Here is a 13732-nt window from a genome sequence, read left to right on the forward strand (position 1 = left end):
CAGCCCTAAGTGCTTCACAAAATAACAGAGACAGAAAACAGCAGAGGTAAATGATAAAAGGCATTATTATAAATAAAATACTTAAAAATAAAAGAAAATAAACACAGTAAAATTAATAAAATATGTAAGAGTGGAAAGAAACTTGAAAAATAAGGTGGAGTTAACAAGATCAGATGAATATAAGAAAAAAATAATTAAAAAAGATAAATAAATGTTAAAGCAATGATTCAGGGCTAAAAACACATTATTCCAAATTAAGAGCTAGATTAAAATAGAAGGTCTTAAAGTTACTTTTAAGAACACTCCGAGAGCTCGCCGTTTTAATGTCCAGAGGCAGAGAGTTCCACAGCTTAGGGGCGTAAAAACAGAAAGCTCTCCGGGCGCTGCTTGTGTGAGATAATAGGGATGCATCGTATCCAAGCGTCAACCTCCGGTCTCAAACGATGAAGCCCATGCAGAAGTGTTAGAAACTGCAATACACTGAGAATCCTCTTGAGGCTGGCTGCAGAAACACCGGAAACCACATAGACATGAATGGGAAAAAGACGATCTTTGCAGCATTAATAAACATGTTTACAGCCTGGTTCAAAAAATGGCTTGGCCCTACGAAGCTAATCTCTCTAATGGCACACACTGTACGGGGGTGAATTTATTTCTAACGCAACAGTTCAGAAGATATTAAGATTACAAGTTTTTGCCCAAATAAGGACATGACTGACGTTACTCTTGGTCGGGAACACATAGCTGTTGGCTAAGAGGCTCAAACTCCGCCTCTTCATGTCACACTCTGACTGGTTCAGTTCCACATTTCCAATATGGCTGCCTCCATTGGTTGGCTTCCAATCAGCTCTCAGGAACAGATGGGTGATGTCATGGATACTACGTCCATGTTTTATACAGTCTATGATCGTATCATATTTATTATATTTTGTCGCATTTTTGCCTACATTGAGGACAGCTGAAGAGAGACAGGAAACATGGAGAGCAGAGAGGGGGGAGAAGACGTGCAGTAAAAGGTTGAGGCCGGGAGTCGAACCAGCGACCGCCGCGATGAGGACGATAGCCTCTGTGCACGAGGTGTGCGCTTAAACCCGCTAGGCCAAAGTCACCTCATGTGAAAGAATATTGAGCATGTCACTCATTCTGTAAAACCTGTGAAAACAAACCTGAAGAGATCAAACATGATCGCTGAGTATGATCAAGCCCGAGTCGGAGCGATAACTGTGCATGCACAAGTTCACACATCACAACAAGCTAAGCTAGGGTAGCTGTCTGCAGGACTGAAGTTGGCGCCAGGAGACAAACCCGCCTCAGAATTAACGCCTCCTCGTTCACATGGAGGCGGTGAGGTTTTGAAAAGACACCGGTCTGCAGATGATGGCAGAAAGAAGCTGCTTTAAAGACTTCACGACGGATAAGCTGTTTCATATTCTTCCGCAAATCGAGCACTGCAAAGAATATAAAGGTTGGGAGTCAGTGTGAGGTACTCCCAAAACAAAAACACACTCTGCAAATGTTAGAGTAGTCATTCTTGTTTCCATTAAGGAGAAATGTCAGTTTGAAATGCTAAATCCTGTAAGCCACTTAGAGATGGTTCACTCATACATGTATGATCTGATCTGGAAACGTGCTCTGTTGATCAGCATCACACACCCCTACTATCACCCATCAGCACAGGCCCTCTCGAGATCTTCGTCAATAATCTTGAGCTAAAGAGAGAGTAAGCATACGTGCATATGGACACCATGACTGTGAAACACACACGGATCATCTCTGAAGCGTGTCGTAAGCTCGCTCTAACTCTCTGTGCTGTCAGTCAAGTGTAAGAAACAGTCCTCTGTTGACAGTGACCACACAGAGACAGCTGCCTCTGCATAGTCGGGTGTTACTGGCAGGTCTGTGCATGAAATGTTAATCACTGGACAAATGATAGTGGACGGAAACACTCTTTGCTTACCCTCCAGTGGGTCTTGTTTTGTTTCGTGCATGTGCGGCAGTCACAGTTAGATAAGAAGCTGGAACATGATTGTGCAGGACTTGTGCAAAATAAAAACTTAAAGATGTGTGGACAAACTTCAGGAACATGGAGGTCTAAGGGCTTTGGCATCAAACCTCTCCCTAAAAGGCCTCTGATGCATCTGGAGTAAGAGGGCTGCAGCCACAAGTAGCCTTCAGGGCAGAACAACTACCTCTTACCATCATAAACATTTTGCCCCACCTCCTCTCAACTACTCTGCCCACAGTGCATTAAAGTCAACCCCCTGACACCCTGCAGAGATCACCTCCTACCCTCTGCAACCACCAGCACTCTGCTCTCTCCACCATCCCGCCGCCTCGGGTCTCTATCTCCAGGAAATCTCAATCAAGGGCAGCCAGGCCCCCGAGCGGGACCTCGCCTCAGCATTAACCATCAATTACCCGTCCTTGATTTAGTGGAGCTCTGCCTCGCTGGGGCCCTCGCTCCATTACTCCTCCCCCGAGCAGGCAGCCGCTCCATCCCTCCTCCCTAACCCCGACGCTCTGTGCTGCTTTTGTGATCCTGAAGTCTCTATCTGATTCTGCGTTATCAGCCGCTGGTGATACAGAACACCACCTCGGGTAAAGGAGGCCTCGCCATGAATATTGACAAGCTGGAGGCCATTAAGAGCATCAGCCTGAAGGGAAGTGGTCATGTGACAGGTCGAAAGGTTTTTTGTCACATTGCATTGGAGCTGGCAGAAGGAGGGTGTGTGTGTGTGTGTGTGTGTGTGTGCTCAAATGATTTTGGACTGATGACAGGAAATAAACAGAGGGTGCATTTATATCTGTGGGTTCTCATCCTTGGTTTTATCTTTCTGTTGAGTGGCTGCATCTGGACTTTAACGTCAGCGCTGCTACAAACTTCCCTTTAAAATGTCAGACAAAAATTGTAGACAAAACCAAGTGAAAAGTGTCTCCCTCTATCCCTCTCTCCAACACGGTCCTCAGCAGATGTGTGTCTAACATGAGCTCTGGTCCTGCTGGAGGTTTCTGCCTGTTAAAGAAGTTTGTCCTTGCCACTGTAACTTGCTAAATGCTGCAAAGTGCTCTGCTCATGGTGGATTAAGATGAGATCAGACTGAGTCCTGCCTGGATAAGATCCAGTCCCATCTTCCAGTCTTGATGTTGGGTCTTTGTTAATAATTGAACATAGAGTAACGGTCTAGACCTGCTCTGTTTGGAAAGAGTCTGAGGAGAACATTTGTTGGGATTTGGCGCTGTATAAATAAAGATTGATTTTCTAAATTAACATCCACGTTAAAAGTTGTGACAAAAAGTAACAACAAGAGGTAAAACATGAAGAGGAGCAAACAGACATAATGCCAAATATTTCCAGCAGCCCAAAATATGATGCTGACATTTTTACAACTTCATATTCAAGATGGTAAATGGTCGACCAGCCGGGAGTTGAATCAGCGACCTCTGTGACAAGGACTATAGCCTCTATACGTGGGGTGCTTAGACCGCTAGGCCACCAGCGCCCCATCAGTGGCTTGTTTTTTAAAGACCCCTCATAACGCTGATTATGACGTGTTTCATGACATTTTATTCTTGATATTTTGTTCTTATATCAGGCGACCAGTGTGAAGACGAGACTTGTTATTGACATAGTGTTTCATATCTAAGATATTGCAGAGAGACATTAGCAGTGTGCAGTTGCTTGTAACTTTAAAAACAGCAGTGTGAAAGGGTATATATTTAACACTTCACGTCTCAATGCATGCATAAACATGAGGGACGTTCTGAAGGACCTCTCTCTCTCTCTGCAGGTCAGTGGTTGGGTGGTGCAGATTAAAGAGCAGAGAGCAACAAGAGATGCTCTAAATTTCTGATCATCGATGAGGATTTTATTTGGATAAAAATGGGAAAATGGAAAAGTAGTTGGCATCATACCTGGATGCTGAAAATAAACTTACTGTCTAACGTAAATTTTTAATTTACCATACCTGCAGAGCCCACAGCACTCAGTTTATCTGAAATGAATCCTTATTTAAAGGTAAATCTGAGTTTCTCATGCATTTGAATTTCTAAGAACTCTTACTTTTAGTTTTCGCTTGTTTGTTGTTTTTAGTGTCTAAAATCAATCCCCCTCTTCTTCTTCTACTGCCTGAATGTGACATGACAGTAAAGCTGAGCTGCGTTCACTACACCCAGTCTTTGTCTTTATCAGTTTATGTTCTACGTCAACACTTAGCAGCCTCTTGGGTCTTGATGGAGTTACCTAAAGTGATTCCCTGCCCATTTGTTGCAGAGTGGATGTTTGGATCGGGGCCCATCTCCATCGGAGAGCATCTCCAGCGTCCTCCTGAGAAGACAAAACCAGCTCACTCTATTAATCATGCAGGAGACTATACCCGGACAGTGTAAAGACTCAATTGCAAAGTAAATGGATTAGAGGAAAGTGAATTGTTATATTGAGGTATAGAGTCAGACGAGAAACATACAGGATGGAGGAGCTGGACCGTAAACAGATCGTAGTGTGTGCAGAGAGAGAGAGAGGGCGACCTGGAGGTTTAACACGCAGGGGTCCAGTTTTATTGTGACGAGAAGGAGCAGGTTTTGGTCCCTCGTTGGAGGAAAGTCTAGTTGGGACTGGTGAGAAGGATGTTGAAGGTGGTCTCTGCAATGAGAACACGAGTAGAAAATACAAAGTCAAAATATAGTTGGGTTGAAAAGCTCAAACATGCTCCTCCTTTTTCTCTGGAGTGCAGTGCGTGTGTGTGTGTGTGTTAAAAGGGCTTGGGTTGGAGTTTGGCGCCCCCTGTGGGCAAACTCTGCAGCACGTTAAAGTTAAAAACAAACACTGGTAACCTTCTGCTGAAACAAACATTTCCTCTTCCTCCCCTCAGGGTGGAGCGGTCCACAGACCAGGTAATCAAACCCGTCAACGTGGAGGCCTTGTCCAAGTGGGTGGGCAAGATGCCGGCGGACGTGGTGAGGGACATGGCCGTCATCGCCCCCATGCTGTCCAGACTGGGCTACGACCCCCACGCCAACCCCCCCAACTACGGCAGGCCGGACCCCAAAGTCCTGGACAACACCAGACGGGTGAGTGCAGACGAGATCCTGAACCAGATAGTTTTATTAAAGGTTGTGTTGTTAAGTTTGAATCTGATTTGCTTTTGTATTTTAAAGCCGATGTAATGCAGACCTTTGGAAACACTGTTATGAAAACCCCTCATTGACCTGCATGTCCTCAACACAGCCCTCCTTATTCAGAACTTATTAGCCTGAGCTTATCGTAACCTTTTTGTTGCTGCTAGTTGCTGATTAGACATCTACAGGAGGAATGCTGTTCTTGAACGTTACTCAAGTAGAGCTGGGCGATATTGAAAATTATGTTATCGCGATAAAATATTTAACATCAGTCGATATCAATAATTATCACGATATATATCAAATCATGATTTAATTTAAATCTAAAGTCAGATTTTTGCTCCTGAGTGAACGTTGAAGAAAGCAGACAGTTTGTTAGTTTGTATCTGGATTTAGTTTTCTGATCAGCTTCTTGAATCCATCATTTCTGACGGTGCTAACAGGAAGCAGGTCTTTAATGTAAGATGAGATTTTTATGAAGTTTTAGTTTGTAGATTCTGATTTTTCTCAGGTTGAGATTGTTTCCATAATTTAATTGAAATTTAAAACAAAGATATATCAGATTATATTCTGTGTATCAGTTTATAGAGTATTGTTTTGAGTTGTGCTCTCCCTTTTAGAGTATTAAGGTTTACGGGCAGAGTGATGTTGTTTCCCACAGTGCAGTGAATGCATCACGGTTATTCAGTGTTCAGTTGTCCTACGGTCGTGGTGGACATGGAAGTGTTGACAGCAGAAGTCGTCTCTGTGCTCTTCCTTTACCCACATCCTGAAAGTATATTTAATGAAGTGTAGGGCTGTCAAAATTGCTCCAAAATGACATTCAAATATTCGCTCTTAAAAAAATCCCATAGGTTCGAATCATTCGAATATCTATATTTGTGCATTATGTCAATAACAGGTGGACAAACTAATACAAGGAGAACTACTTGTATATGTATTTATAGTTCAAATTTAACATGGCTAAAACATACACATTACAAAACAAGTAAATGACCTAATGGTCTATACCGTAACACTTTTAAGACCGGAGACCTCTCGCTCGCCCCCCTCCCCTCTCTGTGCGCAATGCGCTGAGTGAGTGCTGAACAAGACTTGTGCGAGCAATTAAAGGTCCCGACTCTTGTCCCTAATATAGGCAGGCTTCATTCAGTGATTGAAGCAAATATTATTAACATTAATTGAAGTTAAAGTTAAAAACGAAAAAGTAGTCCACTTACATTCTTGGTGCTTGTATAAAAAAGAGGAAAAACTGCATTTTATCCCAGTGTCACTGATTGTCTGGCTCTTTGAGTCCACTGTCAATGTAGGGTCTTAGGCCTGACAGGTTATTTGCCAAAAACACAAGACAGTCCACACGTGAAGAAGACAGTCCACATGTGAAGAAGACAGTCCACATGTGAAGAAGACAGTCCACATGTGAAGAAGACAGTCCACACGTGAAGAAGACAGTCCACATGTGAAGAAGACAGTCCACATGTGAAGAAGACAGTCCACATGTGAAGAAGACAGATCCACATGTGAAGAAGACAGTCCCACACGTGAAGAAGACAGTCCACATGTGAAGAAGACAGTCCACATGTGAAGAGGACAGTCCACATGTGAAAGAAGACAGTCCACATGTGAAGAAGGACAGATCACATGTTGAAGAAGACAGGTCCACATGAAGAAGACAGTCCACATGTAAGAAGACAAGCCACATGTAAGAAGACAGTCCACATGTGAAGAAGACAGTCCACATGTGAAGAAGACAGTCCACATGTGAAGAAGACAGTCCACCTGTGAGAGACAGGCCACGTAGGCCCGATCTCTTTTTATTCACTATATTCCCAGCGGAGGAAAAGACGCGTTCAGCGCGCACTGAGGATCCGGGGACGGAAAAAATTTCTTCACGCTGTGCATGTGTGACTCCTGTGACCTGTCCCTGACCCGTCATGCAGGGCGCCCACTCGCAAAGCAGCCGCTGATGGTTTTTTTCCACAATCGAATATTATTTTTCACAATCGAATCTCCGTTTTTTTTAATATTCGAATATATATTCGAATTTAGAATATTCGTTGACAGTCCTAATGAAGTGTATGAAGTGAATAGTTAACACAGAGTCGACTCAGTGTCAGACTAACCACTCTGCTTTGAGTTTTCTTCAGTGTCGCTGTACCTCGTCTAAGCTGTGTTTACACTCTACTCTGAACGTCTTTTTCTTCTGTCTAATGTTGGGTGGCATCTAGCGTTTAAGGCTCATTAGCCCCCCCCCCGGTCATTTTTAGCGAACATTTGTCGTAATTCTATTGAAAATTATTCTTATCGAATTATCTCCAAGCACTAGATAGATGAAACATTTTGAAATGTTGCACCAACTTTTGTCTCAAGTAAGACCGTTTCTATTTTTAAAGCCAAAGATAAAACACGGGTAGTCATCGACTGAAATGAGCAACAAAAAAAGTTGTGTAAACATTTCTTCGGCTACTTCAGACTTCAGATGTGCTTATGAAGTTGATTAAACGTTGTCACCCTGTAGCCAAAGATATTGTCTGCTGCCGTTACGCTCTGCAGCTCTACTACCTGGATGTAAACAAGCACAGGTGATGATGGCATCTGGTAGCATGGCGTGGTTTGTCAGTTTGTTGATTTAGTAAATGGAGATAAAGTTGTATGTAGGCTGTGTCTGGTTAAACTGGCATATAACCACTCCACCAGAGACATAAGGAACCAGCACGATGGATTTGAGGACACGGATCCAGATTTCTTTAGTCTTTGCTCGTATGAGACTTGATATCTCATCCTGTGATGCTTTAATTGTTTTTAATCTGCCTACTGTGACTCCCCAAACCTTAGAAAGAGGTCTGCTTAGTCTGCTAATATGACAGCTCTATAAAGAGCTCGTCCTGTTTAAACACAGAGGACATGTGCATGAGCAGACCTTTCCAGACATCAAATCCTCCTCATATCCTATGAAGGCATGTTCTATATTTGGAGCAGAATATGTTTTATTAAATCCTTTTACTCCAGCTGACCTATCAGGTGACTCCTCTGCAGCTCGTCTCCGTCTGTCACATCCAGTTCGTCTTAGCCGAGCGGCACGATTCACTGATCTCATTTTTATCTCTCCGGGTCTCTCCGGGCCGAGGTTCCTCGAGTTTGGATTCCTGATTTTTTCATTGTGTTAAATTAGGCAGCGAGGAGGTTTTAACATCAATAAGTTAAGATGACGTTGAGTCTGAGGCATTCATAAATGACTGTAAATCACGGAGGCCACGGGGAACAAGATGATTCATGCTGCTCACCTTCTCTGGAGACCTTCGCAGAGGATCGAGGAAAAGAGCAGCTGGACTTTCCATTAGTTTGAAATTCCCTCCCATGATGACGAAGTGATACATTTTAATCTTTCCAAACGTGGTGAACTCAAACTTTGTACAATAACATGAAAACAGTTTGTTGAATTGTGTAAAAGCTTGTTAACAGTCGTACCAGCAGGTCAGCAGAGATTCAGACCGAGGAGTGTTGGTGTTTTCTCCGTCTGACCTCTCCCCCGTTTGTCGGCTTTCCACACTTTTCTGGCTGACTTGTTGCCCCCGAGCTCAGAACCTCAAACTCTCTCCAGGTATCTGAACATTTTCCTAAAACACGCCGTCTGCTCACCCGAACAGTCTGAGGTAAAAATACTCAAAGTGCTTATAACTCCAGAAACCTGAGACATAAATGTAATAAAAGTGTAGCAGAGAGAGCTGGAGTATTTTTCCTATCAGACATCAGCGCTCGACCTCCCTGCAGCCAGGATCAACATCTGGGGGAAAGACTGAAACAAGAACGAGGAGGCTGACTCTCAGCAGATTGATACCCAAACAAAATGTTATCGTGGTGTTTGGTTATCCACATAGTTTGGGACTTTAAGAGTAAATTGCTGAACCAGGATTATAACTCTATAAAGACTGATGGTCCACAGGCGAAAGAAGGATTAGATTTGCATCCTGTTGTTGAAATTGATCTTGATTGAAAGAGTGTTTTCTTTTTGCACAGCAAAGCTCAGTCCTCTGTCTTTTACTGGTCGTGTTTTACATTCATTGATGATGTTGTTACATTTAAAGACAACATATCAGATGCTGAAACTAAAAACTTTTATTTTTATGAAACATTTATGCTCATTTGATTCCAGTGACATGTTTCAATAAAAAGTAGGCACAGGACAATCAGGGACATGCTTAAAAAACACCCAGAGGAACATTTCCCAACTAATGAGGTTAATTAGCAATGGGTTGGTAATATGACGCGGTATAAGTCAAGTCAAGTCAAGTCAAGTCAAACTTTATTTATAGAGCACATTTAAAACAACCTCAGTTGACCAAAGTGCTGTACAGATATTAAAACACAATATAATCATACACAATATAACAATAAATAAAAACAATAAAAGAATAGTAAGAGCTCAATTTAGGAAATAAAAGAGCAAAAAAGTAAAAAAGCCAAGGATTCTTGTTTAGCTGGGACTGAACGCCAAGGAGAAAAGATGGGTTTTCAGTAGTGTTTTAAAGTGATCCACAGACTGTGCAGCTCTAACCTGGAAAGGTAGGCTGTTCCACAGCTTTTGGGCCGCCACTGAGAAGGCTCTGTCCCCACGAGTAGAGAGTCTGGACCGGGGTACTGCCAGGAGAAGCTGGTTTGATGACCTAAGTGCTCTGGAAGTACTGTGAGGCTGTACAAGGTCTGATAAATAAGACGGTGCCAGACCATTTAAACACTTAAAAACAATTAAAGGACACCCAGAGGTAGGGAGGGGACTTTTAGGTGACTCATGACACGAGAAGACAAGATAAGACACAATAAAACACATTAAAACACAACATGATAAAACACCAATGAGAAGACATGATACGACAAGACACGATAAGACAAGACAAGACAAGACAAGACAAGACACGACACTTTAAAACACAAAAATAAGACATGACACGATACATGTTAACACGACACGTTCAAACACGACACGCTAAAACAGGGAAGAGAAGAAGCGATACGATATGACACGTTAGAACATGTAATGACAAGATACTATATGATGTGATACGTGATGACATGACACGATATGAAACGAAATTAAAGACATGATACTAGGGGTGAGCCCGACTAAGGATTTGCTTAGTCGAATCTGATTCATCAGATTTTGCCCATAGTCAATGAATAGTGGAATGTTTGTTGTTTTTTCTTATTGACTCAAAGTCTGCATGATGGTGACCACATGACAATATTACACATAACCCTTTACAATTAAGAGACTCAGAGCTTAAAGTAAAAGGGACAACAGAATATTATAAGTATAAAACTTAGATTTTTTAAATCTATATTGCAAAAACAACGAGGTGATGAAGGAGAGAAAACTCAAATAAGGCCACCATCAGTTAAACATAGAACAACGCTCCACTATAGAATAAGGAATCAGGAGATATTTAAACAGTGTTCACACAGAGGAGAGCAGCACTGCAGAGGGTAGTTTGTCTAACTTAAGGCTAAACATTTGTATAATGTTCAAAATCAAACCTGAACCAGCTAAAGGGTTTTTAAATCTCTTAACAGAACCTTTTAAAACAGTCTTTCATCACGTCTTTGTCCGCTTGAGTCTTTTCACATTGTACGTGAGGAAAACCATCGTGTGTACGGGCAGAAGTGCGCTCCTGTCTTTGTTGACTGTAAATCCTGTCTTTGAGAATATCCTCTCTGATGGTGTGGAGGTGGATGGGATGCTGTGGATTGTTTTTGAGGCTTCAGACAGCTTTGGGTATCCCTCCTCGTTCTTTTGGCCCCGTACAGTTTTTGTGTGATCCGGTAATCCTTGATCTCACAGTCCTCTTCATGAAGCTGCTCCTCATCTTCATCACTAGTTTTAGAATCAACTGAAGTTTTATTTCCTGACATTTTGAGCTGCCATGAACGTAGAAAGATTTAAAGGCCCGCTGAGGTACGTCTGCTCCACAGGTCCTGCTAAATGGGAGAGTCCACCTTTAATTACCAGGGGAGATTTAATTACCACTTTAAGGAGATTTAACACTTCAAGAGCTGTTCTCAGACTTACATTAAATAAGTCTATATTTATATCAAAATAGGATATATGAGACACTATTTTTACGGGAAACAGGATAATAATGTAAAATTAGACATTGAGCACCCCCATGGTTTGAATGGAATGATCCACTTTTTATATGCAAATATTCGACTATGAGATTGGCAGTCGACTAAGGCTCGTTAGAACGAATTGTCCAATATTTGACTATTTGGGGTCACCCCTACTTGATACAATATGACACGACAAGACAGGACACATCAAAACACGATACGATATGACACGTTAAGACACAACACGTTAAGATACGTCACAATAAAACATTGATGAGCAATTACCGCAAAGACATCATCGATTTAGTCACACTCTTGCCTCCTCATAACCCTGAATGTCCTCACTTTCTTTTACATTGCATGCTCTGTCTCCTGCCCTGCTCTGTGTCCTCCTCGCTAACTTCAAATTGAAAGTGCTGAATGGACATGATATTGATCTCTTAAGAACGATGGCATCAAAATGTTGTCAATCTGGTTTATTAGTTTACTTCACAAAATAAGCTTGATTGAATCCTGTAGTCTGTGTTATTGGAGAGTTTGTTTTATGTTCTCTGTTGTGTATTTGTTGTTGATTTTATGTATTTTTAAAGCCCATCTGGGGACGAGCATTTCAAAGTAGCTGAAGCTATAAATGCTGTTGTGTGTGATGTTGTATACGGCATTGTTTACTTGCTTCATACTTCTCCCTCCACAAATAAATATTAATGATAGATAAGTAGATTAAAATTAGAAAGCTAGCTGTCAATGTTTGTTTCCATTTTAATTACACGCTCCCAAACAGACTTATTACTTGATCCCAGCTGAGTTGCATGGTGTCGCAGTGTAAGTCTCTATAAAAGAAGCCAGTTCTCTCCTCATCCTTGTTCCTGTGTTTACCCACCTGCAGTTTATCATGCAGCAGTGAAAGCATCAACACTGCTTCCAACAGGAAGTGTCTCCTCGGTCTCAGAGAAGCAGTGACATGTACACTACATCAGCACAAGTGCACAACACCCAAGGGCGAGAAAGTGCAGAGTCAGTGAATCTGAAATATCTGAGACAGGCTGCTCACTATGAGGGGAGAGGGTGCAGCAAAAGAAACTGTTGACTGTTTGAAGAGCAGCAGGCTCATCAGTTATCACATGAAAAGTTAGGTTTTTTTTATTCATGGACCGTGTAAATAATGGATGTACCAAAGGATAGTACCTTGTGGTTTCGTTACCCCTCTTTTTGAAGCCTCAAGTTCAACGTTGCGGTCCTTGCCAGGTTGGTTTGTTGGAGCCAGAAGTGAAGGAAATCTAAGACTTGATTATGTTTGGCATGTTTACATCCAAAGGTGAAGTTTAGTGACTGAATTAGCTGAGGTGACACTTAGCAGACAGCTAGCAGCCACGCCCCTAAACATGAATAATTATGAGCTTTAATATCATATAAAATAAATATAAACAGGTGAGTCATAAAAATGTATCAGCAGAGACCTTCTCTTTTTGTGAACATTTTTAACTCTGTTTTGAAGTCATAGATTTTAACATGGAGCCTAATGAGGGTCGACTCAACTCTGGAGCCAGCCCCCAGTGGCCGTAAAAGGAACTGCAGTTCACGTCACATCAGTATCAGCCTGGTTTTCATTCCATTCCTGATTCCTGGTGTGTTTGAATAATGTGACTTTGAGTGTGTGAGGTCCTCAAAGTGATGGTTTGATACCAGATGTTGCTCGGTGGGTCGTGTGGTTTGTGGAAAAGTTTAGAGTTGGTCCTTGGGTTGGTTCGTCATTCAGCCTTACACTGTTGTGAAGCTTTTGGATGGCGTCTCCGTTTGTTTCAGGGGAACCAGAGAGGGGGGCTGAGGATGCAAAGAAAGAATGAATTTGGTGTAATTTGTCATGTCAGGTCTGTTGTGAGTCAAATGGAAAACATTCAGGGTGTTAGAGAGGAAGAGAGAAAGAGAGAGAGAGAGAGAGAGAGAGAGAGAGAGAGGAAACTATGGGTTTTTTTTTTTGGTTTGGGTATTCATTGGAAAAATGTGTCTGACCACAAACAGAGATGGAAACTACAGACAAAGTGGCTGAGTTGCAAAATACTTTCATACAGTATTCTCTCCATGAGATTTAACCCTTTAATGTGGAGGTACTTGTCCTTATAATACCTGATTGAGTTTGATTGTAACTCCATCTGAAGAACAGAGGCCTTTACTGCAAACTGAGGTCAACATATTCGACTTATCAACCGCCCGACCCCAAAACAATATCATTCTAATGTTAAAGAAATGAAATGAAATTAAACAACATACTATGCGACTACAAAAAAACAGTTGTTGTACTTGAAAATAGTTATACTTGAAAATAGTTATACTATCAGGAGTCATAGTTATGAGACAAAAAGTCATAAAGGGTTAAAAAAAAAAACGTAGGAAAAAACCCTTGACATGATAGTCATAGCATGAGATTAAAAGTTTGACAATTACAAATTAAAAGTCATATTATGATACAAGAAATCCAAATGATGTGGTAAGAATTTGACGATGAGATAAGAAG

At 41.7% G+C, this 13732-nt stretch overlaps 1 protein-coding gene across 2 annotated transcripts in view; it reads left to right on the forward strand.

Annotated features, from left to right (window-relative positions):
- Nucleotides 1-13732, forward strand: part of tpst1 (tyrosylprotein sulfotransferase 1) — a 61743-nt gene that overhangs the window by 31562 nt on the left and 16449 nt on the right. For both annotated transcript variants that reach the window (XM_034700766.1, XM_034700767.1), the window contains exon 3: nucleotides 4869-5067. In XM_034700766.1, coding sequence (XP_034556657.1) covers nucleotides 4869-5067 — 199 coding nt within the window. The remainder of the gene's footprint in view (nucleotides 1-4868; nucleotides 5068-13732) is intronic.

The sequence above is a fragment of the Notolabrus celidotus genome, chromosome 14, assembly GCF_009762535.1.
Source record: "Notolabrus celidotus isolate fNotCel1 chromosome 14, fNotCel1.pri, whole genome shotgun sequence".
In the NCBI taxonomy this organism is placed as follows: Eukaryota; Metazoa; Chordata; class Actinopteri; order Labriformes; family Labridae; genus Notolabrus; species Notolabrus celidotus.